The 26,373-nt window shown below is 49.6% G+C and overlaps 1 protein-coding gene across 1 annotated transcript in view; it reads left to right on the top strand.

The window, feature by feature from the left end:
• The window catches only part of LOC139272096 (NIPA-like protein 2), a 155,308-nt gene that overhangs the window by 111,991 nt on the left and 16,944 nt on the right, over positions 1-26,373 (top strand). The window contains exons 6-8 of the mRNA XM_070888568.1: positions 13,770-13,866; positions 15,079-15,214; positions 17,632-17,720. Of these exons, the coding sequence (XP_070744669.1) occupies positions 13,770-13,866; positions 15,079-15,214; positions 17,632-17,720 (322 nt within the window). The remainder of the gene's footprint in view (positions 1-13,769; positions 13,867-15,078; positions 15,215-17,631; positions 17,721-26,373) is intronic.

Here is a 26,373-nt window from a genome sequence, read left to right on the forward strand (position 1 = left end):
CACCACCCCAATCGGTCGCCAACCAAACATCAGCGACGGTTGTCACCCAAACCACCAGCGTCTCTCCCTCCAACACAGCACTCTGCAGCCTCGCTGCATGCCAGCTTGGTGCCACTTTGATTAGGAGCAGCAGGCAAGGGAGGGGGGGTAAGGGGAAAGGGGGCAAAAGATGGTGGGAAAAAATAGTGGGGCAGGAATTGATGTTGCTGGATTATATATGTTTTATGTTACAGTATCATGATGTTTCAGTGTCACAAGGGATTATGTTGTTGATGCTTGATGGCGGATGATGTTCTGATCAAGTTGTTGAATTATCACACTGCTGGATGCAGCTCATTTTATTTTATTTCAGTCTCAGAGTGAAGGTTACAAAGTTTACAATGTTACAATGTTCAATGAATGTGTAGTGTCTCATTTGCAGAATAAGAGGGGGAATGGTCAACGTGGGTGGGATAGAGTGGCCAGGTAACGCTCCAAACGGGCCGTTCGCTCTTCAAGCAAAGCGTTCAATTACGCGCTGCCGACGTGAGGCGTTTGCAGTCGCGAAGTCCCCACGATGCCTCCCCCGTGATGGTGGTGGTGGCATGGGTTCCTCGCCAGGCTCCTCCTCCTCCTCACCCCCCCTGCCCCCCCACTCTCTCCTGAGGTGATCCTACAATCCCCACTGGCAAATCCTGCCCCCTCATGATGGCTAAGTTGTGTAGCATGCAGCACACCACAATGAACTCAGAGACCCGCTGAGGGGAGTATTGCAGGCAGCCTCCAGAGTGGTCCAGGCATCGGAAGCCCTGCTTGAGCACTCCAATTGTCCATTCGCCGATGTTGCGTGTGGCTGCATGGCTCTCATTATAGCGATGCTCGGCTTCTGTCCGAGGGTTCCGGAGGGGGAGTCACGCGCCAGGTGGCGAGGCCGTAACCTTTGTCCCCCAGAATCCAGCTCTGGCCTTGTGCTCGACGCTGGAACAGGCCTGAGACACTGCTCTCACACAAGATGAAAGCATCTCGGATGCTCCCTGGATATTGGGCATTGACTGCCATGATGCGCTGAGTATGGTCGCAGACGATCTGTACGTTCATGGAGTGGAATCCTTTTCGGTTTCAGTAAACCTCTGCATTCTTTCAAGGTGCTGGCAGTGTGATGTGCGTACAGTCGATGGCACCCTGAACCTTGGGGAACGCAGCAAAACGACAGCCCTCTCATTTTGGGCCTCCTTGGTCATTGGGAACTTTATGGAGTCCATTTTGTGTGCGTACAGTGCAGTAGTCACCTGGCGAATGCAGCAATGTGTAGCGTGCTGCGAGATAGAGCATATGTCCCCCGCTGAGGCCCAAAAGGAGCCGGAAGCATAGAAGGCAAGTGCCGCAGTCACCTTCACCTCGACAGGCAGTGCAGTCCTGTTGCCGCTGGTAGACCACACTCAACCAGCTCCGCTGGGCGGGCCACATCGTCCACATGCCCGACACAAGACTCCCAAAGCAAGCGCTCTACTCTGAACTCCTACACGGCAAGCGAGCCCCAGGTGGGCAGGGGAAACATTTCAAGGACACCCTCAAAGCCTCCCTTGATAAAGTGCAACATCCCTACCGACACCTGGGAATCCCTGGCCCAAGAGGCCCCGCTAAGTGGAGGAAGAGCATCCGGGAGGGCGCTGAGCACCTCGAGTCTTGTCGCCGAGAGCATGCAGAAAGCAAGCGCAGGCAGCGGAAGGAGCGTGCGGCAAACCAGTCCCACCCACCCTTTCCTCCAACCACTGTCTGTCCCACCTGTGACAGAGACTGTAATTCCTGTATTGGATTGTTCAGTCACCTGAGAACTCACTTTTAGACGGGAAGTAAGTCTTCCTCGATTTCGAGGGACTGCCTATGATGATGATGATGGTAGGCAGTCCCTCGGAATCGAGGAACATTTGCATCCTGTAGGTCTGCCTGTAGGAGCTGGCATATCTCTGTGATCAATTTTCTGAAGTGCAGCCTTCTAACGCACTGTGCCTCAGAGAGCTGCAGGTATGAGCGTGTTCCCTGTAAACCCCGTGGGGGGTAAGGCCTCCTCCCCATACGTCTGCGACCTCTTCGATTACGTTGCAAATGGTCCAACAATAAGCCTTTCTCCAGCTTCAAGCCGTATGGCAATAGCAGCCAGGATTACTGGCTCCCGACCCCGCATGGCCCCCGTCTTTTAAAATGTCCTTAAATGTCCTTTTATAAAACAAACTAGAAACTCAGATAAACTTCACAATGAGAGGTGTGCAGTAACGCAGCGTTCCTTCTCCCAATCCGTGTAATCGCTCACAACTGTGACTTCCTCCTCGCCTTTCGACATGGCGGCGTTGGCGCCCGGGGCCCGTCTGGTTTTTCTGGGCGGGTTCCCGGGCGGACGCTAAACCGGGAAAAATTCTGGAAAGTTCCGCCCGGGGCGCGAGCGCAGCGATGCACGACGATTTACGTCACCCCAGCGGTGAAAACAGCGGCGGGACGGTGAGTTTTAACGTCGCCGCAACACCATTGACTAAAGTTCCGCCCGGGCGCAAAATCTTGCGCGCCTCGTTTCACGCCCCCCCCCCCCCCCCCCAAAAAAAATCATTTTTGCGCCCCGCCCAGGCGCTAAATGGGGCGTAAAATCAGCCGAAAATGCGAGAGCCACAGACCCTGTCACAGGTGGGACAGACATTCGTCGGGGGAAGGGGGGTGTGGCATTGGTTTACCGCACGCTCCTTCCGCTGCCTGCGCCTGACCTCTTCACGCTCGCGGCGTTGAGATTCGAAGAGCTCGACGCCCCTCCCGGATGCACTTTCTCCACCTAGGCCCTGCCCAGGACAGGCCAGGAGGGGAGATAACTGAAGGGGGAAAACACTATTTGGGGACAGGGATGAAATGGTCTGCTGGATGCTGATCACCTCATTGCTGAATGTGATGCTACTCTGGATAAGCCCCCCGAAAAAATAAATGCTCTTCAGCCTTCCACGCTTCCCGAGTTTGGGTTTCCTATCTGACATTACAACATGCTGTCATTCTCGCCCATCTGATGTTTCTTTCCCAGTCGCTATATGAAACTTCTTGTGCTTCAAGCTTCTCTTTCCCTTTTACTCCGAGCTTCTGGTCACAGACCATCGAACCACAATCAGTTGATCTGAGATTCCAGCCAATCCCTCGATGTTTGGAGGGTCATTATCCGAACATTAACGTGCTCATTGCTGTCAATCAATCCTGTGTGTCTTGGCCCAATGCCAGCCCACCATTCGTGCCGCATTCTTCTAATTATTGCAATACTTTCCGGGTTTGTTTCAACAGATGTTTGACCTCCTTCTGTTTGAGAGGGTGTGAGACCCACACATCCGCCCCCCCACCCCCAAAAAAAAGGGGCACTGGAAAAAAATTTATTTTGGGGTGTGACCCCCACTTGCAAGGTACATTTGTTTAAAGTGCGCGACTAAAATAGTTGAGAGGGTGCGAGAGCATATCTACAGGTATGTGAGCTGGTGTAGGAGTGTATGTTTGAGCGCACATATACATCTGTGTGTCTGCATTCCTATCAGGGAGTGAGTGTGTGAGTGATTGCGTGAGTGAATGCGTGAGTGAGTGTGAGTGAATGAGTGTGCGAGTGAGTGAGTGTGAGCGTGCGAGTGAATGCGGGAGTGAATGAGTGTGAGCGTGTTAGTGAGTGCGGGAGTCAATGAGTGACTGCGGGCGTGAGTTGAGTGAGTGCATGAGTGAGTGAGAGTGCGGGAATGCAAGAGTATGAGTGAGTGTAGGCGTGAGTGTGTGAGTGAGTTAGGTGAGTGTGTGCGGGAGCGAGGTGAGTAGGTGAGTGAGTTAGTTGAGTGCGGGAGTGAGGTGAGTGTGTGAGTGAATGAGTGCATGAGGCAGAAGGAACAGCCCACGACGCTGTTATCTCAGTCGGAGCTGTGTTGCTCTCGGCGATCGAGCTCTTCATTTCCTGCTAACCGACCACAAACACTGTGTTGATTGGGTTAACGCTGTGTGGCTCCCCATCCCCAGGGAGATGTGTTTCTATAAAGTTGAAAATGATTGTGGCCAGAAACACTGCACAAATACAGCTGCGTATTACGGGAACATAAGGTTAAAATAGTGACGTGTGATTTGTTGTGTCCTTAGACGCTCTAACAATAACTCCACGAGGCAGTGTTTTGTACTTGAACTGTAGTGACCTTAGTCCTTTATTTGTTAACTCCAGAGTGAGGATCACACCTGATGGCCTGCCTTTTATACTAGGCCAGGCACACCTGTACAGGTAACCTACGAGCCTCCCACTGCGGTGCCCTCTGGTGGCACACCTTAAGATAGTACAAACAGGAGCCATGTAGGATACATGACATAATTATAAAAACTCAGTCCGTGACCGTTTACATCTGTTCCATCTCCTGAACCAATGACAGGTTTGTCTGCAGCGTTTATTTGGTATCAGTGTGACACAGGGACTGAGGAAGACTCCAGTTTATATCATTATCATCATCATAGACAGTCCCTCGGAATCGAGGAAGACTTGCTTTCACTCCTAAAGTGAGTCCTTTGGTGGCTGAACAGTCCAACACGAGAACCACAGTCCCTGTGGGACAGATAGTCGTTGAGGGAAGGGATGGATGGGACTGATTTGCCGCACGCTCCTCTGCTGCCCGCGCCTGATCTCTTCACGCTCGCGGCGTTGAGATTCGAAGAGCTCAACGCCCTCCCAGATGCACTTTCTCCACCTCGGGCGGTCTTCGGCCAGGGACTCCCAGGTGGCAGTGGTGAGGTTGCACTTTACTAGGGAGGCTTTGAGGGCGTCCTTGTAACGTTTCCTCTGCCCACCTTTGGCTCGTTTGCCGTGAAGGAGCTCCGCATAGAGCAATTGCTTTGGGAGCGTCATGTCTGGCATGCAAACTATTGTGTTCCGAACACAGATGAGACTGCACACAGGGAGGTTAAAGTAACAGTGACCTCATTCTTTATTAAGACACTCCAGAGTGAGGAACAGGCTTTAGGGGCAGGCTTACATACAGTGCTCCCAAGGGATGCTGGGATCCCTTGGGACTTCAGGGGATGCACTCCCTGGTGGTGGAACATGGGAGTGCATGCTTTACAGATACACAACATCACTCCCCCCACCCAAAGTCAAAGTGAAAACTATTTACAAGGTGAGGCGGTCGGGAGCCTTTCTTTCCCTGGTGGACCGCCTCGGTACAAAGGTCTGTTCTGGTGTGTTGGCTGTGCCCTCGCTGGGCTGGCGTGTTGTTGGCCCTGCAGGGCTGCTGGGTGAGCCTGGCCTTGCTGGGCTGTTGGGCGTGATGGGTTCAATTTCCTGGTCCGGGGTGGTTCGTTGATCCTTTGGGTGTGTGTTGTGGGCTCGAGAAAGGCGGTGTCTGCTGTGGGTTGTTCAGGGCAGTCTGTGAATCACAGCCTCGTTTGGTCCAGGTGCTTTCTGCAAATTTGTCCATTGTATAGTTTGACTACAAACACCCTCCTCCCTTCTTTAGCTATCACCGTGCCCACGGTCCACTTGGAACCATGTTTAGCACATACACAGGGTCATTCAGATCAATTTCCCGTGACACAGTGGCGCGACCATCGTTTACATTTTGTTGCTGCCGCCTGCTCTCTACCTGATCATGCAGGTTGGGGTGAACCAACGAGAGTCTGGTTTTAAGTGTCCTTTTCATGAGTAGCTCAGCGCGGGGCACCCCTGTGAGTGAGTGGGGTCTCGTGCAGTAGCTGAGCAGTACTCGGGACAGACGGGTTTGGAGTGAGCCTTCTGTGACTTGTTTAAGGCTCTGTTTGATTGTTTCTACTGCCCGCTCTGCCTGCCCATTGGAGGCTAGTTTAAACTGGGCCGAGGTGACATGTTTGACCCCATTGCGGGTCATGAATTCTTTAAATTCGGCACTGGTGAAACATGGCCCGTTGTCACTGACCAGTATGTCAGGCAGGCCGTGGGTGGCAAACATGGCCCTTGGGCTTTCAATGGTGGCGGTGGCGGTGCTTCCCGACATTATTTCACATTCAATCCATTTTGAAAAAGCATCCACCACCACCAGGAATATTTTACCGAGAAAAGGGCCCACATAGTCGACATGGATCCTCGACCATGGTCTGGAGGGCCAGGACCACAAACTTAGTGGTGCCTCTCTGAGCGCGTTGCTCAACTGAGCACACACGCTGCATTGCCATACACAGGACTCTAAGTCAGAGTCGATACCGGGCCACCACACGTGGGATCTGGCTATCGCTTTCATCATTATTATACCCGGGTTTGTGCTGTGGAGATCCGAGATGAATGTCTCCCTGCCCTTTTTGGGTAGCACAACGCGGTTACCCCACAACAGGCAGTCTGCCTGAATGGACAGCTCATCCTTTCGCCACTGGAACGGCTTGATTAGCTCTTGCATTTCAACGGGGATGCTGGCCCAGCTCCCATGCAGTACACAGTTTTTTTACTCGGGACAGCAGAGGATCTTGGCTGGTCCAAGTCCTAATCTGGCGGGCCGTGACAGGTGAGTTATCGGTTTCAAACGCTTCCATGACCATCAACAAGTCTGCGGGCTGCACCACCATCAACAAGTTTGCAGGCTGCGCCATTTCCACCCCCGCGGTGGGCAATGGTAGCCGACTGAGAGCATCCGCACAGTTCTCGGTGCCTGGCCTGTGGCGGATGGTATAGTTATACGCTGATAGCACGAGTGCCCACCTTTGTATGCGGGCTGAGGCATTAGTATTTATCCCCTGGTTTTCAGCCAACAGGGATATGAGGGGCTTGTGATCGGTTTCCAGCTCAAATTTGAGGCCAAACAGGTACTGATGCATTTTCTTTACCCCGAACACACACACGCAAATGCCTCTTTCTCAATCATGCTGTAGGCCCTCTCAGCCTTAGACAAGCTCCTGGAGGCATAGGCGACAGGTTGCAATTTTCCCGCAACGTTAGCTTGTTGTAATACACACCCGACTCCGTACGATGACACATCACATGCTGGCACAAGTCTTTTACACGGGTTATACAATACAAGCAGCTTGTTGGAGCATAAAATGTTTCTGGCTTCCTCAAAAGCAATTACTTGTTTTTTTTCCCCATATCCAGTTCTCACCTTTGCGCAATAACACATGTCGGGGCTCTAAGAGGGTGCTTAACCCCGGTAGGAAGTTACCAAAATAGTTGAGGAGTCCCAGGAACGACCGCAGCTCCGTGACGTTCTGTGGCCTGGGCGCGTTCCTGATAGCCTCTGTCTTGGCGTCTGTGGGCCGAATGCCGTCCGCCGCGATCTTTCTCCCCAAAAACTCCACTTCTGTTGCCATGAAGATGCATTTCGACCTCTTCAGCCGCAGCCCTACGCGATCCAGTCGCTGGAGGACCTCCTCCAGATTTTGTAGGTGCTCGACGGTGTCCTGACCCGTGACCAATATGTCGTCCTGAAAAGCCACCGTGCATGGTACCAACTTGAGTAGGCTCTCCATGTTTCTCTGGAAGATCGTTGCAGCCGACCGAATTCCAAACGGGCATCTGTTGTAGATGAACAGTCCCTTGTGCGTGTTGATGCAGGTGAGGCCCTTCGAAGACTCCTCCAGCTCCTGTGTCATGTAGGCCGAAATCAGGTCGAGCTTGGTGAACGTCTTGCCTCCTGCCAGTGTCACAAATAGGTCGTCTGCCTTAGGTAGCGGGTATTGGTCCTGTAGCGAGAAACAATTAATAGTTACTTTATAATCACCGCAAATCCTGACCGTGCCATCACTTTTGAGTACTGGAACAATCAGGCTGGCCCACTTGCTGAATTCCACTGGGGAGGTAATGCCCTCGCATTGCAGCCTGTCCAGCTCGATTTCCACTCTCTCCCTCATCATGTGAGGTACCGCTCGCGCCTTGCGGTGAATGGGCCGTGCCTTTGGGACCAAGCGGAACCGCACCTTCGCCCCGGAAAAATTTCCAATGCCTGACTCAAGGAAATTTGTAAAGAACCTGGGTACATGAGGCCTCATCGACATGTGATAGCACTCAGATGTCATCCCAGTTGCAGCGGTGTGAGGCCATCGCCCGGGACAATCCAGAGTGGCAGTTCGTGCACCGTGCCCTCGTAGGTGACCCTGACCATGGCGCTGCCCAGGACAGTGATGAGCTCTTTGGTGTACTCAGTTTCGTGTGGATGGGGCTCAGGGCTGGTCTGAATGCCTTGTTGCACCACAGTCTCTCAAACATCTTTTTACTCATGACGGATTGGCTAGCGCCAGTGTCCAGTTCCAAGGCTCCGGGTAAGCCATTCAATTTTACGTTTAGCATTATAGGTGGACATTTCATCGAAAATGTGTGCACCCCGTATACGTCAGCATCTGCTTCCTCTCTCTGAGGCTCGAAATTGCTTTGATCCACCATGGACCGATCTTCCTCTGCCACGTGGTGGTTAGCAGATTTTGCAGAGCTTGCAGCTCATCTGCAAGCTCATTGGAGGTGCCCCATTGTTTCACAGCTCTTGCAAATATACCCTTTGAAGCAGCATGAATAGGCTGAATGGAAGCCTCCACAACGCCAACAAGGTGTGAATTGCCTTGCATTCATCCTTTGTTGCGGACTCTGAGTCATCTGAGGCCTGCTGGCAGTTGCAGACTCGTGGATGCTGCCCTGTACATTTCTGCTCGCAAACACAGTTCCAGTTAATTCATGAACATTTCTAGCACTTTGTTTGGTGTTATCACTGGTGGACATAAACGCCTGTGCTATCGCAATGGCCTTACTGAAGGTCGGTGTCTCTACAGTCAAAAGTTTTCGTCGGATGGTCTCGTGGCGAATGCCCAGGACAAAAATGTCTCTGAGCATCTGCTCCAGGTAGCCATCAAACTCACATTCTCCTGCAAGTCGCCTTAGCTCGGCGACGTAGCTCGCCACTTCCTGACCTTCAGATCGTTGGCACGTGTAGAACCGATACCTCGCCATCAGCACGCTCTCCCTCGGGTTAAGATGCTCCCGAATCAGTGTACACAGCTCCTCAAACGACTTATCTGTGGGTTTCACCGGAGCCAGAAGATTCTTCATGAGGCTGTAGGTCAGTGCCCCGCAGACCGTGAGGAGGACCACTCTCCTTTTTGCAGCGCTTCCTTCTCCATCCAGCTCGTTGGCTACAAAGTACTGGTCTAGCCGTTCGACATAGGCTTCCCAGTCCTCACCCTCCGACAACTTCTCCAGGATGCCCACAGTTTGCTGCATCTTTGCGTTCGATTTGTATACTTGTTGCCAGTTATTGTGTTCCTAACACAGATGAGACTGCACACAGGGAGGTTAAAGTAACAGTGACCTCAGTCTTTATTAAAACACTCCAGAGTGAGGAACAGGCCTTAGGGGCCGGCTTATATACAGTGCTTCCAAGGGATGCTGGGATCCCTTGGGACTTCAGGGGATGCGCTCCCTGGTGGCGGAACATGGGAGTGCATGCTTTACAGATACACAACACAAACTATGTGACCTGCCCAGCGGAGCTGATCGAGTGTGATCAGTGCTTTAACGCTGGGGATGTTGACCTGGGTGAGGACACTGATGTTGATGCGTCTGTCCTCCCAGGGGATTTGCAGGATCTTGCGGAGACATATATAGAACTTTGAGGAATTCCAGCACAGAAACTGGTCCGTGCCGTTGTTTATGCTCCTCCCACCCGATCAACATATCCATCCATTCTTTTCTCCCTCATGTTGCTTTTAATTATTTATAAGAAAGAAGAGAAGGACTTGCATTTCTATAGCGCCTTTCATGACCTTGGGACATCCCAAAGTGCTTGACGGCCAATGAAGTACTTTTTGAAGTGTAACATGGGAAATGCGACAGCCAATTTGCGCACAGCAAGCTCCCACAAACAGCAACGTGTTCATGACCAGATAATCTGTTTTAGTGATGTTGATTGTGGGATAAATATTGGCCCCAGGACACCGGGGATAACTCCCCTGATCTTCTTCGGAATAGTGGCCGTGGGATCTTTTACATCCACCTGAGAGAGAAGACGGGGCCTCGGTTTAGCATCTCGTCTGAAATAATAATAATCATTGGATATGTCGGCATAAGTATGAAATACAACTCAGAGAGTGGTGAGAATGTGGAACTCGCGACCACAGGGAGTGGTTCAGGTGAATAGTATCGATGCATTTAAGCTGGATAAACACATGAGGGAGAAAGGAATCGACGGTTATGTCGATGGGGTGAGATGAAGAGGGGTGGGAGGAAGCTGGTGTGGAGCATTGTAATGTATGTATGCCTGGGTTTACCTGCCACCAGGGGGAGCGACCATCGGAGGTCATTGGGCCATAGACACACACGTGCAGCCCCTGTATATAAAGAAAGCCTCCATGTTTAATCCTCCCTTTGAGAGCTAATAAAGTAGAGTCAGGTCACACTTGATTGAGTTCACAGCACTAAGCCTATTGAGTTATTGCATGGCAAACAAGCATATACACCGGCTCGGACCAGTTGAAGTGAATGGCCTGTTTCCGTGCTGTAAAATTCTATGTAACTTCCTTCTCTTTCCCCCCCCCGAGAGTTCGTGGCACATTCTGCCCAAACGGTCCGGCGACTCTTCTGCCCCCCGCTCCGTTTAAGCCATCTATGAAGTTCCTGGTTTGCTCTTGTCCGACAACAGCAAGTCTCCCTATTTCATTTGAATTTTTATAACCTTCTCGTTTACGACCAATTTTCTTCCTTGTCTTATTTTTAACGGCTCCCAAAAGCTTTTGGGGAGGAGGGGTATTTTATTTTTAAACTGTCCTGCAAGGTTCCTTCACGTACTACTTTTCAATGGTTCATTATTTTCAAACTCATTGTTACACCAGCAACCCGCGTTCCTCCTCGACATTCAACAGCCACAACCTGCATTTATATAGCGCCTTTAACGTGGTAAAACATCCCAAGGCTCTTCGCCCGGAGCGATTATCAAAGAAAATTTGACCCCGAGCCACATAAGGAGATACTGGGACAGGTGGCCAAACACTTGGGCAAAGAGGTTGGTTTTAAGGAGCGTCTTAAAGGAGGAGAGAGAGAGAGAATGAGAGCGCGGAGAGGTTTAGGGAGGGAGTTCCAGAGCTCAGGGCCTGGTGCGGCCTCCATTTGTGGCATGGTTTGTAATTGGTATGGCATTTAACCCTTTCCATGTAGTTCCACTTCTGGAGAGACTTAATTTTAGTTCTCATAGAAAGATGCATCTATAAAATGAGATACAACACGAGGCTGTGTAAAACATGCTTTTTTGAAGGTTGTTTTAATTTTTTGCTCCAGCATGTATCACTGATGAAAGTTTTGGATGAGTTGTTTGATCATTGAGTTGACACTGCAGCAGTTGGAGATTCCCCTGATGCTAACTGTCCTTACATTTCTTCTCCTGTTCGTCAAGTGCGAGATTTTATTTTAAAAGTAGATCACAAGCTTTTCCTTTCTTTAAGTTTTACTTTTCATGAACTTTTTCTTCTGCCTGCTTATTGCCTCTGCTCCTCTTCTTAATTCCTTCCATATTCTCTCTCTTTCTCTGTCTCTCTCTCTCTTTCTTTCTCTCTCTCTCTTTCACTCACTCTCTCTCTCGTTCTGTCTCTCTCTCTCTCTCTCTCTCTCTTTCTCTCACTCACTCTCTTTCCCTCTCTCTCTCCCCCCTCTCTCTCTCTCTCTTTCACTCACTCTCTCTCTCGTTCTGTCTCTCTCCCTCTCTCTCTCCCCCCCTCTCTCTCACCCTCTCTCTCTCTCACCCTCTCTCTCTCTCTCCCTCTCTCTCTCTCTCACTCTCTCTCTTTCTCCCCCTTGCTCTCTCTTTCTCTCCCTCGCTCTCTCTCTCTCCCTCTCTTTCTCTCTCTCTCTATATCTCTCTCTCTCCCTCTCTCTCTCCCCTCCTCTCTCTCTCCCCCCTCCTCTCTCTCTCCCCCCTCCTCTCTCTCTCCCCCCTCCTCTCTCTCTCTCCCCCCTCTCTCTCTCTCTCCCTCTCTCTCTCCCCTCTCGCTTTCTCGCCCCCTCTCTCTCTCTCTTTCTCCCCCTCTCTCTTTCTCCCTCTCGCTCTCTCTATCCCCTCCCACTCTTCCTCTCTCTCCCCCTGTCTCTCTCTCTCTCTCTCTCTCTCTCCCTCTCTTTCTCCCCCCCCTCTCTATCTCTCTCTCGTATCAAACTGTTACGATGAATTATAGGATTAACTCTGCCCTTCTTTCCCCCTGTTGGTTTTGATTTAATGGCGAGTCCCGATGGCTCACGAAGAACTTGGCTTCAAGGAGCCATTGCGTCTGACAGCGTGATGGAACTAAATTGCTCTATACTTGGACCAGGCTCGATTAAAACTGATTTTATTAATTCACAGGATGTGGGCGTCACTGGCAAGGCTGGCATTTATTGCCTGTTGTGTATGGAGAAAGAGTCAGACTGAATACTGTGAGCTCAAAGTAAAGTGTGACCTTAGTCTTTTATTGCAGGTCTCCAGAGTGCCTCTCCAACCTGTGAAGCCTCCTTAAATACCTGTGCTCTCAAGGGATTATGGGATTCCTTGGGACTCCAGGGGATGAGCCCTCTGGTGGCTGTACAGAGTAAATACAAGTCCACATATATAACATTGCCCGTCTCTAATTACCCTCGAGAAGGTGGTGGTGAGCCGCCTTCTTGAACCGCTGCAGTCCGTGTGGTGAACGTACTCCCACAGTGCTGTTAGGGAGGGAGTTCCAGGATATTGACCCAGTGACGCTGAAGGAATGGCCGATATATTTCCAAGTCAGGATGGTGTGTGACTTGGAGGGGAACGTGGAGGTGATGGTGTTCCCATGCGCCTGCTGCCCTTGTCCTTCTCGGTGGTAGAGGTCGCGGGTTTGGGAGGTGCTACAGAAGAAGCCTTGGCGAGTTGCTGCAGTGCATCTTGTAGATGGTACACACTGCAGCCACGGTGCGCCGGTGGTGGAGGGAGTGAATGTTGAAGGTGGTGGATGGGGTGTCGATCAAACGATGGTGTTGAATTGTATTGCTTACAAAAATGAAGCGAAACACCTTTGACAAGTAATCGTTATAAAACCATTTTCCTTGCTAGCACTGAACAGAATTGACTATTAAAAATCTTCACTTGCTTCAGCAGCCATTTGGGGCTATTCCGTTGGGAGATAGAGGTTATGCTACTGGATTAGTAATCCTGAGTCCTGGACTAATGATCGCGAGGCACGGGCGCAAATCTCACCACGGCATCTGGGGGAATTAAATTCAATTAATTAAATAGATCTGGAACAAAAAGCTGGTCTCCGTAATGGTGACCATGACTCGAGCAAATTGTTGTGTAAACCCATCTGATTCACGAATGCAGGAAGGAAACCTGCTGCCCTTACCCGGTCTGGCCTATAGGTGACCCACGGCAACGTGATTAACCCTTAACTGGCCCCTCTGAAATGGCCTGGCAAGCCACTCAGTTGTACCAAAATGCTACAAAGAAGGATACAGCACTGTGGGAGCACCTTCGCCACACGGACTGCAACAGTTCAAGCCAGCAGCTCAACATCAATCTTCTCGGGGCAATTAGGGATAGGCAAGAAATGCCAGCCTTGCCGGCGTCCCATGAGCGAATAAAAGAAAAAGCTTACATTGAAGAGGCTGCGTTGCTTTAAAGGTCAAGCCAATCTGGCATCCGATGTATCTCAGGCACGGGACACACCGCCACAGAATTGGATCGTTATGTCTCCATTTCGCGCCCGAGAAAAATATTTCCTACAGGATTTTTTTTTAATCCACGTCATATTCTTTATGCCCGAGAGAGAATTTTAACTGTACAGCATTATAACCGCACCATCTGGTCTCTGCTCTCTTGCAGGCGTTCGAAATGACCTTGTTCTGTATTTTGCTGTACCTCTATAAGCGGAGAGGCCTGAAACACATTGTGATCCTGCTGCTGATGTCCTCATTACTTGGTAAGGGCCAACACCCAGGCCGAATAGCCACAGCCTCGCTTTAATACACTCTCCAGTGGGGGTAATGTTTCAATGGGATCAACACCTTCCCTCCCCCTCACCCCACTCCCCCATCCTACAACCCACACCCCCCTCCCCAGTCCACTGCACCCCACTCCCACCACACTCCATCGCTCCACATCGCCAGTATCCTACCCCCAACCCCCCTAGTCCCTCCCATACACTCCGCCCAACTCCCACACTACCCCACCCCACAACCCCCACAGTCTGCCACACCCACTCCCCCCAAAACCCCCCACTCCCACCCCACCCCACTGCTCCACATCCCTAGTATCCTAGCCCCAACTCCCCAGTCTCTCCCCCCAACTCCCCCACAACCCACCCCACCCCACTCCCCCACAACCCACCCCACTCCCCCACAACCCACCCCACTCCCCCCAACTCCCCCACAACCCACCCCACCCCACTCCCCCACAACCCACCCCACTCCCCCACAACCCATCCCACTCCCCCCAACTCCCCCACAACCCATCCCACTCCCCACAACCCACCCCACTCCCCCCAACTCCCCCACAACCCAACCCACCCCACTCCCCCACAACCCACCCCACTCCCCCACAACCCACCCCACTCCCCCCAACTCCCCCACAACCCACCCCACTCCCCCCAACTCCCCCGCCCCACTCCCACCCCACTCCTGCACATCCCCACTACCCCACCCACCCACCATCCCCCACTCACACCCTCCCCCACCCACATCCCCACCCCACAACCCACAACCCACCCCCCCCCCCCCGGTCTGCCACACCCCACTCCTCCACCCCCCCACTCCTCCTCACCACTCCACCCCCCCCACCCAATCTCCCACTCCGAACTTTCACTCCTCCACATCCCCGCTACCCCACTCCCCCACACTCCCACACCCTAGTCCTCCACATCCCCCACTCCTCCATCTCTCTCCCTCACTCCCCCAACCCCCCCCCCTCAACTCCTTCACCCCTCCACATTGCTGGTTGTGGGAGCTTGCTATGCGCAAATTGGCAGTCGCGTTTCCCACATTACAACAGTGACTACACTTAAAGTACTTCATTGGCTGTAAAGCGCTTTGCGACGTCCGGTGGTCGTGAAAGGCGCTATATAAATAGTCTTTTTCTCTTATTCTGAAATTGCTGCTTTACTGTTGCCTGATAATCCTCGCTGTGTGTTTTTCAGCCTCATTGACGGTGATCTCAGTAAAGGCCGTGTCTGGGATGGTGGCGAGCTCCATTAAGGGCGAGCTTCAGATTTTGTACCCCATATTCTACGTGATGCTTCTTGTTATGATCGCATCGTGTATTTTCCAAGTACAGTAAGTGTTGCTAGGCAACGATATGGAAAGGAGGCTGGCGTGAATTGTTTATTCTAGTCTGTATTTCAGTGAAGGAAAGCAGCATTTCCACTGCACCGGTGTCTCTGGCAAAGTAGGCCTCTTTCAGAAATACTTTGGATTATAAATTAAACCATTTGACAGTGCAAGCTTACGGCATTTATAAAACAGTTTCCAGCTACCTGCACGACTCCCAGGAGGAGTTAAAATCGGGCCCTTTAGAGGCTGCGATTAAAAAAAATGTGAGATGTGGCCTCTTTAAAATGATGCAATAAAAAAGTTGACAAAGACAAAGCTGTTCTCTCCTCTGAGTCGGAGTGGGTTCAACTCCGATCCAGTCACACTCCCTAATACTAGGTGCAGTGCTGAGGGAGTGCTGCACTGTCGGAGGTGCCGTCTTTCAGATGAGACGTTAAACCGAGGTCCCGTCTGCTCTCTCAGGTGGACGTAAAAAATCCCATGGCCACTATTTCGAAGAGGAGCGACAGAGTTCTCCCCGGTGTCCTGGCCGATATTTATCGCTCAACCAACCTCTCTCTGCCACACGTTGCTGTGTGTAGAAGTGGCTGCTGCGATTCCTACATTACCAAAATACATCACTGCATTTCAAAAAGTACTTCATTGGCTGTAAAGAGCGTTGAGATGCCCAAGGCGGCTATATAAATGTAGGTCTTCCTTTCTTCACAAAAGCAAAACTCTGCGGACGCTGGAATCTTAAATAGAAACAGAGAATGCTGGGAATACTCAGCGGGTCAGACAGCATCTGCGGAGAGGGAAACAGAGTTAACATTTCGGGTCGGTGACCTTTCATCAGAACTCCAGACCACTGCCTGGCCACACAACTTAGCGGGAACGATGGCCTTGAGGTTCTGCAGTCTCATTGGGCGAGACTTTCGCCTTCAATTCTCGGCGGTACAGCTGTTTTTGGATGAAATCCCCGCCCGGCGAAAGTTCCCTCTTTATTTTTTTTTTTAAAGAGTTGCGCCCGCATTTTGAAAGGGCCCGCCGGGGAGCACACCCCGCCCACGTGTACCACCGAGAAAACCGCCAGGATCGAAGTTTGGCCTCAATGGGGGGAGGTGGGGGGGGGGGGGCCTGTACAGATCGCCGAGGAATCCGCCCACAAAAAGCTGCCGGAAACAGGGCAGCAGGTGAGTACCTGCAAAGAAAGGTAAGTTGGAAGTTTTTAATCATTATTTTTAAAACGGTGATTACATTAAAAAGTATCTTGAGAATGTTTTATCACTTTTTATTTTTTGTTTATGCGAAAAAATATTTTTTGAGTTTACCCCCTCTCCCTAGGCCCAACCGCAGCCTCGGACGAAATTTTTTAAAAACATTTTAAGAACCACCCCTTCTCGCTACTTTCGGCTGTAACCCGTCCAAAAACCACCGAGAATCTTGGTGCAAGAACCATTTTCTCGCCGGGCGGTTTTAATGACCCAATTAGTGGAAACGTTCGGCGGCCGTTAACTGAGGAAGCTTTCTGGGTGGCAATTGGGCGGTGAGGCCCTTGGGGAAAGTCTAACTCCATAGGAACCGCAGGAGGCCATTCAGCCCCTCGAGCCCGTTCCGCCATTCAGTTAGATCGTGGCGGGAAAGTGGAGTCTGATGGAGGGTCGTCGACCCGAAACGTTAACTCTGCTTCTCTCCACAGATGCTGCCTGACCCGCTGAAATTTTCCAGCATTTTCTGCCTTCCTTTCTTTGTTGTGTTGTGGAGGAACGTTTTAGGTCACAAAATCATCATCATCCCCATCATAGGCAGTCCCTCGGAATCGAGGAAGGCTTGCTTCCACTCTTAAAATGAGTCCTCGGGTGGCTGAACAGTCCAATACGAGAACCACGGTCCCGGTCACAGGCGGGACAGACAGTCGTTGAGGGTAAGGGAGGGTGGGACTGGTTTGCCGCACGCTCCTTCCGCTGCCTGCGCTTGGTTTCTGCATGCTCTCGGCGACGAGACTCGAGGTGCTCAGCGCCCTCCCAGATGCACTTCCTCCACTTAGGGCGGTCTTTGGCCAGGGACTCCCAGGTGTCGGTGGGGATGTTGCACTTTATCAGGGAGGTTTTGAGGGTGTCCTTGCAACGTTTCCTCTGCCCACCTTTGGCTCATTTGCCGTGAAGGAGTTCCGAGTAGAGCACTTGCTTTGGGAGTCTCGTGTCTGGCATGCGGACAATGTGGCCCTGCCCAGCGGAGCTGATGGAGTGTGGTCAGTGCTTCGATGCTGGGGACATTGGCCTGGCCGAGGACACTAACGTTGGTGCGTCTGTCCTCCCAGGGGATTTGTAGGATGTTGCGGAGACATCGTTGGTGGTAATCACAAAATGAAAAGATGTTTGCATTATGTGAGCTGAATTTGGAACTTGCTGCTTATACGAAGCAATGATGTGTGCTTGCAGATTCTTGAACCAAGCCATGAGACTCTATAACGCAACAGAGGTGGTGCCCATCAACTTTGTTTTCTTTACAACCAGTGCCATCATAGCAGGTATGATTACATATCTCTCCACCTTGCATGCTGGAGAATCAAACACTATCCGGGCTGTGAGTGAGAGCATGGTGCCATTATTGTAGCGAAGCCTCCAAAGTCTGCCTTTTCACTTTATGGTGAAAGGAATTTGTCACTTTTTGTTTCAAATTCTGTCCCCCCAAGAAAGAGAATGGGCACATACTTTTATTGGACTTTGCTGTGCATTGTGTAACATTTCAACCCCGCTGTCTTTTACAGACATGACTTGTGATCCCATGGGTCCTGACCAGACACAGAAGCCAAAACACTGCGGATGCTGGAATCTGGAATAAAAACAGCAAATGCTGGAAATCTCAGCGGTTCAGGCAGCATCTGTGGAGAGGAAGCAGAGTTAACGTTTCGGGTCAATGACCCTTCGTCAGAACTGGAGAGTGTTCGGAAAGACCAGATTCTTAATGAGCACTGAAAGGGGGAGGGGAAGAAAGAGCCAAAGGGAAGGTCTGAGATCGGGTGGAAGACAGGAGAGATTAGAGAGACAAAAGGGATGATGGCCCCAATTCAAATGGGAATGCCAGGAGTTAGAAAAACATTAGTCAAGATAGGGTGTGAATGGTGGGATAATGACCAACTGCCATTAGAGACAAGGAGAGAAAAAGAAAGAAACAGGCTCTGAGGGGGTGTGGGGAGGGGAGGGTGCAGGGGGAAGGGAGCTAAAGAAGGCAGTGGTTACGCTCTGAAATTGTTGAACTCGATGTTGAGTCCAGAAGGCTGTAAAATGCCTAAACAAAAGATGAGGTGCTGTTCCTCGAGCTTACGTTGAGCTTTGTTGGAACAGTGTAGGAGACCGAGGGCGGAGAGGTCAGAATTAAAGTGACAGGCGACCGGAAGCTCGGGGTCACGCTTACGGACTGAATGGAGGTGCTCCGCAAAGCGGTCACCCCTCCCCCTTTCAGTGCTCATTGAGAATCTGTTCTTTTCGAACACTCTCCAGTTCTGCCGAAGGGTCATTGACCCGAAACGTTAACTCTGTTCCTCTCTCCACAGACGCTGCCTGACCCGCTGAGATTTCCAGCATTTTCTGGCGTTTTTTTTCCTTTCTAGACACATCTTGAGCAATGTTCCCTCGACACTGTCTTTGTTGTGTGTGGCCTGTTTATTTCAATGTGCGGGGTATTGCAAATGGAAAAGCTTGTGAGGGGCCTGCGCGCATTACCTTGCAGATTACTGCGCAGTCGCGCATGTGCAAAGCCAAGAGGGACCATTGATCCGGAACAGTGCTGCCTCTGAATTATTATTTCCGAGCGCGGTCCCTTTAACCGGCTGTGCGGCCCATTCACATCTTCGCACGTGCGCGCTTTCTCCCATGTAAGAGCCGGTGAGCAGCCTGTGCGGGACCTCCAGACCGTTGCCTGGTCGCACAGCTTAGCGGGAACATTGGTCTTGAGCTTCTGCAATCTCATTAGGAGCAGGAGTAGGCCATACGGCCCCTCGAGCCTGCTCCGCCATTCAATAAGATCATGGCTGATCTGATCCTGGACTCAGCTCCACTTCTCTGCCCGTTCCCCATAACCCTTTACTCCCTTACTGCTTAAAAATCTGTCTATCTCTGCCTTAAATATATTCAATGACCCAGCCTCCACAGCTCTCTGGGGCAGAAAATTCCACAGATTTACAACCCTCAGAGAAGAAATTTCTCCTCATCTCAGTTTTAAATGGGCGGCCCCTTATTCTGAAACTATGTCCCCTGTTTTAGTTTGCCCTATGAGTGGAAATATCCTTTTTGCATTCACCTTGACGAGCCCCCTCATTATCTTAAATGTTTCAATAAGGTCACCTCTCGTTCTTCTGAACTCCAATGTGTATAGGCCCAAACTACTCAACCTATTCCCATAAGTCAAACCCCTCATCTCCGGAATCACCCTAGTGAACCTTCTCTAAACAGCCTCCAATGCAAGTATATCCTTCCTTAAATACGGAGACCAAAACTGTACACAGTACTCCAGGTGTGGCCTCCAGGTATATCCTATACAGTTGTAGCAGGACTTCTCTGCTTTTATACTCTATCCCCCTTTGCAATAAAGGCCAACATTCCATTTGCCTTCCTGATCACTTGCTGTACCTGCATACCAACTTTTTGTGTTTCATGCACAAGGACCCCCAGGTCCCTCTGTACTGCAGCACTTTGCAATTTTTCTCCATTTAAATTATAATTCCCACATTATACTCCCATCTGAAAAGTTTTTGCCCATTCACTTAGCCGTGAGGTTGAATTGAGGCCGATGATCAGCCATAATCTTATTGAACAGGCTCGAGGGACCGTATGGCCCACTCCTGCTCCTATTTCTTATGGTCTTATGGCTGACTCTATCTTAACTCCACTTACCCTACGTAGTTCCGTAACCCTTAACACCCTATCAATCTCAGTTGACCCCCAGACTCAACAGCTCTTTGGGGGAAGAGAGTTCCAGCTTCCTACTACCCTTTGTGTGAAGAAGTGCTTCCTGACATCACCCCTCAATGTCCTGGCTCTAATTTTAAGATTACGTCCCCTTGTTCTGGACTCTCCCCACCAGAAGAAATAGTCATTAACACAGCCTGTGATTTCACAGTGATTGCAACTTCAGTGAACATTCCTGCCTGTACGTTGCTTTTGTACCAAAGAAGGAAATTTTTTTTGCTTTATTCTGGAAGTTTCTATGTTAATTTCAAGTTTTGGGCAAATAGCATTTCTTACACCATGTCCTTGGGAAGAATTCCTGATGGGGCACCGCTGGGTAGCTGATATAATAATCAGTGGAGATTATTGATTTGGGCAACAACCATTCAAAAGTGATAGAATCCTACAAATTTACAGCACGGAAGGAGGCCATTTCGGCCCATCATGTCTGTGCCAGATGGAATAGAGCTATCCAGCCTAATCCCACTTTCCAGCTCTAGGTCCATAGCCCTGCAGGTTACGGCACTTCAAGTGCACATCCAAGTACTTTTTAAATTAGGGTTTCTGCCTCTACCACTCTTTCAAGCAGTGAGTTCCACACCCCCATCGCCCTCGGGTTGAAAATAGTTCTCCTCAACTCCCCTCTAAACCAATTACTTTAAATCTATGCCCCTTGGTTATTGGCCTCTCTGCAAAGGGAAACAGGTCCTTCCTATCCACTCTATCTAGGCCCCCTCATAATTTTATACACCTCAATTAAATCTCCCCTCAGCCTCCTCTGTTCCAAAGAAAATAACCCCAGCCCATCCAATCTTTCCTCATCGCTAAAATTCACCAGTCCTGGCAACGTATCGTAAATCCCCTCTGTACCGTCTCTAGTGCAATCAGATCTTTCCCGTAATGTGGTGACCAGAACTGCACGCAGTACTCTAGCTGTGGCCTAACTAATTAAAGCATTAATCGGGTAAAAGATCCACACATTGTCTTTATCACGAGACGATATTTCTAGCTGTAGGCCAAGCCTGAGATTCAATTACAGCCCTGTAATCACCCCAGGGTATCTGTAATTCATTTGTAAAGCACACTGTGGCCTTTACGTCTTCTGTCATTCAGAACTAGATGGAACTGTGTGCCAGCATCAAGTGTCAGTAGGGATTCTGTCAGCCAGTATGTCACTCGTGCACAGTGAATGATTAAGGATTGTAGCCTCATTCATCAAATGATGGTTTATCACAAAGTTGTTTGATGATTAATGACCAGAAAATGCTAATGCCAGCATCAACTCCAATCCTAACCAACACAACACAAACAACTTGTATTTATATAGTGCCTTTAACAGAGTAAAACGTCCCAAGGTGCTTCACAGGAGCGATTATCAATCAAGTCTTGACACCCAGCCACATAAGGAGATATTAGGGCAGTTGAAGTATGTTTTAAGGGGCGTCTTAAAGAAGGAATGAGAGGCAGAGCGGTTTAGGGAGGGAGTTCCAGAGCTTGGGGCCCAGGCAGCTGAAGGCACGGCCACCGATGGTTCAGCGATTCTAATCAGGGATGCTCAAGAGGGCAGAATTAGAGGAGCACAGACATCTCGGGGGATTGTGGGGCTGGAGGAGATTACAGAGATAGAGAGGAGGCGAGGCCATGGAGGGATTTGAAAACAACGATGAGAATTTTTAAATCGAGGCGTTGCTTAACCGGGAGCCAATAGAGGTCAGTGAGCACAGGGGGTGATGGGTGAGCGGGACTTGGTGCAAGTTAGGACACGGGCAGCCGAGTTTTGGATCAGCTCAAGTTTACGTCGGGTAGAATGTGGGAGGCCAGCCAGGAGTGCATTGGAATAATCCAGCCTAGAGGTAACAAAGGCATGGATGAGGGCTTCAGCAACAGATGAGCTGAGACAGGGGCGGAGATGGGCAATGTTACGGAGATAGAAATAGGTGGTCTTCGTGATGAATTATTACTCAGTGGCCATAATGCCTGCTAGAATGTTGAATTTAGAAGAAAAAGTGAAGGATAAATGGAACATATGCAATGGTTTAGTAAATCATTCACTATGTATTCAGGAGAAAGATAAACTACAAAGTTTTATAATTCAACATTATGAGGGGCTTGTTCTCCTTAGAACAGGGAAGGTTAAGGGGAGATTTGATAGAGACATTCAAAATCATGAAGAGTGTTAATAGAGTAGATAGGGAGAACCTGTTTCCAGTGCGGTCGGTAACCAGGAGGGTTGGTAACCAGAGGACACAGATTTAAGGTAATGGGTAAAAGAACCAAAGAGGGAGATGAGGAGAATTATTTTACGCAGTGAGTTGTTGTGATCGGGAATGCGCTGCCTGAAAGGGCGGTGGAAGCAGATTCAATAGTAACTTTCAAAAGGGAATTGAATAATTACTTGAAAAGGAAAAAAAATTGCAGGGCTACGGGGAAAGAGCAGGGGGAGTGGGACTAATCGGATCGCTCTTTCAAAGAGCCGGCACAGGCACGATGGGCCGAATGGCCTCCTTCTGTGCTGTTCGATTCTAGGATTCAATGAGTATGAGCAGCACTTTCATTGCTATGAGAGTAAATGCAGGAACATGTCTGCCTAGCCGGGGAACATGGTCAGACGGAGCTCAGGTGGCAGAATGAGGGCTACAGTGCTGTGGCCTTTTTTGTGACCAACACTCCCTTGAAGCAAGGCCTCCCAGTCAAAAACATGGACCACTGATGTTATCCAGTGGTTTGAAGGCCAGTACATAATGATTTACTGTAACTATTTGAACTGGTGTAGTCTTAATACTGGTTTCCTATTGATATAAATATACGGTTGAATATGAGGTACTATCACAACACACTTCATTCATAATATTATAGGATCATCGACTGATAGGAGGGGATTTCAGCTATACTAATATTAACTGGGACAAAATTAGTGTGAAGGGTATAGAGGGTGCGGAATTCCTAAAATGCATTCAAGAGAACTTTTTTAGCCAGCATGTAGCAAGTCCCACACGGGAGGGGACGGTTCTAGATTTAGTTTTTAGGGAATGAAGCTGGGCAGGTGGAAGGGGTATCAGTGGGAGAGCATTTAGGTGCTAGTGATCATAATTCAGTTAGATTTAAGGTAGTTATGGAAAAGGACAAGGATGGACCAGAAATAAAAGTTCTAAATTGGGGAAAAGCCAACTGAGAGATGATTTAGCTGTAGTGGATTGGAAACAGCTATTTGACGATAAATCAGTGTCAGAGTAGTGGGTGACATTCAAGGAGGAGATCTGCAGGGTTCAGGCCAAATATGTGCCCTTAACGAATTTAGCGCCCCCTAGATGTCAAGGGTCATACAAGGTAGGATAAAGGAAAAAAGGGAGGCTTATGACGGATACCGAGGGCTAAATACTGCAGGGACTCTAGAGGAGTATAAGAAGTGCAGGGATGCAATTAAGAAAGATATCAGGAGTGCAAAGAGAGAGCATGAAAAATTGTTGACAAGTAAAATCAGGTAAAACCCAAGGATGTTTTATAAATAAATTAAGAGCAAGAGGTTAACTAAAGAAAGGGTCTGGCCTATTAGAGACCATGAGGGTAATCTGTATGTGGAGGCGGAAGATGTGGGTATGGTTCTTAATGAATACTTTGCATCTGTTTTCACAAAAGAGAGGGGCAATGCAGACATTGCAGGAGTGTGAAATATTAGATGAAATAAACATAGTGAGAGAGGAAGTATTACGGGATTTAGCAGCTTTGAAAGTGGATAAGTCCCCAGGCCTGGATGAAATGTATCCTGGCTGTTAAGCGAAGCAAAAGAGGAAATAGCAGAGGCTTTGACGATCATTTTCCAGTCCTCTCTGGCTTCAGGTGTGGTGCAAGAGGACCGAAGGACTGCTAATGTAGTACCTTTGTTTAAGAAGGGAGAAAGGGATAGACCGAGTAATTACAGGCCTGTCAGCCTAACCTTAGTGGTGGGAAAATTATTGGAAAAAAATCCTGAAGGACAGGATAAATCTTCATTTAGAAAGACAAGGATTAATCAGGGACAGTCAGCACGGATTTGTTAAGGGAAGGTCGGGTCTGACTAACTTGATTGAATTTTTCGATGAGGTAACCAGGAGGGTCGATGAGGGCAGTGCGTTTGATGTAGTGTATATGGATTTTAGCAAAGCTTTTGATAAGGTCCCACATGGCAGAATGGTCATGAAAGTAAAAGCCCATGGGATCCAGGGCAAAGTGGCAAGTTGGATCCAAAATTGGCTCAGAGGCAGGAAGCAAAGGGTAATGGTTGATGGGTGTTTTTGTGACTGGAAGGCTGTATCCAGTGGGGTTCCACAGGGCTCAGTGCTGGGTCCCTTGCTTTTTGTGGTATACATCAATGATCTAGACTTGAATATAAGGGGTATGATTAAGAAGTTTGCAGATGATACAAAAATAGACTATGTGGTTGATAATGAAGAAGAAAGCTGCGAACTGCAGGAAGATATCAATCAACTGGTCAGTTGGGCAGAACAGTGGAAAATTGAATTTCATCCAGATAAGTGTGAGGTAATACATTTGGGGAGGGCTAACAAGGAAAGGGAATACACATTAAATGGTAGGACACTGAGAAGTGTATAGAGGCAGAGAATAAAGAGCAGGTAGGTTATGCTTGAACTGTATAAAACACTGGTTAGGCCACAGCTGGAGTACTGCGTACAGTTCTGGTCACCGCGTTACAGGAAGGATGTGATTGCACTGGAGAGGGTCAAAGGAGATTTACGAGGATGTTGCCGGGAGTGGAGAATCTAAGCTATGAGGACAGATTTGATAGGCTGGGTTTGTTTTCATTGGAACAGAGAAGGCTGAGGGGAGACCTCATTGAGGTGTATAAAATTATGAGGGGCCTAGATATAGTGGATAGAAAGAGCCTATTTCCCTTAGCACAGGGGTCAACAACCATGCGGCATAAATTTAAAGTAATTGGTGGAAGGTTTAGAGGGGATTTGAGGGGAAATTTCTTCACCCAGAGGATGGTGGGGGTCTGGAACTCATTGCCTGAAAGGGTAGTAGAGGCGGAAACCCTCACCACATTTAAAAACTACTTGGATGTTGGATGCAGGCCCTCAAATGTGGCACGAAGCTCATGTTCTACAGGCTGTAGTGATACCCGCCCCTCCTGTATGGCTCAGAGACATGGATCATATACAGTAGACACCTCAAATCGCTGGAGAAATACCACCAATGATGTCTCCGCAAGATTCTGAAAATCCCCTGGGAGGACAGACGCGCACCAATGTTAGTGTTCTCGATCAGGCCAACATCCCCAGCATCGAAGCACTGACCACACTCAACCAGTTCCACTGGGTGGGCCACATTGTTTGCCTGCCTGACACAAGTCTCCCAAAGCAAGCGCTCTACTCGGAATTCGTTTACGGCAAGCGAGCCCCAGGTGGGCAGAGGAAATGCTTCAAGGACACCCTCAAAGCTTCCTTGATAAAGTGCAACATCCCCACCGACACCTGGGAGTCCCTGGCCAATGACCATCCTAAGGGGAGGAAAAGCATCCAGGAGGGCGCTGAGCACCTCGAGTCTCGTCGCCGAGAGCATGCAGAAAACAAGCGCAGGTAGCGGAAGGAGCGTGCGGCAAACCAGACTCCCCACCCACCCTTTCCTTCAACCACTGTCTGTCCCACCTGTGACAGAGACTGTAATTCCAGTATTGGACTGTACAGTCACCTAAGAACTCACTTTTAGAGTGGAAGCAAGTCTTCCTCGATTTCAAGGTAATGTCTATGATGATGACTTGGATGTGCACTTGAAGTGCCGTCACCTACAGACCAAGAGCTGGAAAGTGGGTTTAGGCTGGGTAGCCTCTTGTTGGCCGGCGTGGACACGATGGGCCAAAATGGCCTCGCTCCGTGCTGTAAACTTCTATGATTCTATGATACAGCGTAGAATGAGGCCATTCGACGCACTGTGCCTGTGCTATCCAATCAGTCCCACTCCCCCTGCTCTTTCCCCATAGCCATGCAATTTGTTTCCTTCAATTATTTATCCAATTCCCGTTTGAAAGTTATTATTGAATCTGCTTCCACCGCCCTTTCAGGCAGCGCGTTCCAGATCACAACAACTCACTGCGTTAAAAAAAAAAGTTTCCTCATGTCGCCTTTGGTTCTTTTGCCAAACTCCTGAAATCCTCTGGTTACCGACCTTTCTGCAACTTTTCTCCTGATTTACTCTATCAAACCCTTCATGATTTTAAACACCTCCATTAAATCGCTT

Source organism: Pristiophorus japonicus, chromosome 1 (genome assembly GCF_044704955.1).
Source record: "Pristiophorus japonicus isolate sPriJap1 chromosome 1, sPriJap1.hap1, whole genome shotgun sequence".
Lineage (NCBI taxonomy): Eukaryota > Metazoa > Chordata > Chondrichthyes > Pristiophoridae > Pristiophorus > Pristiophorus japonicus.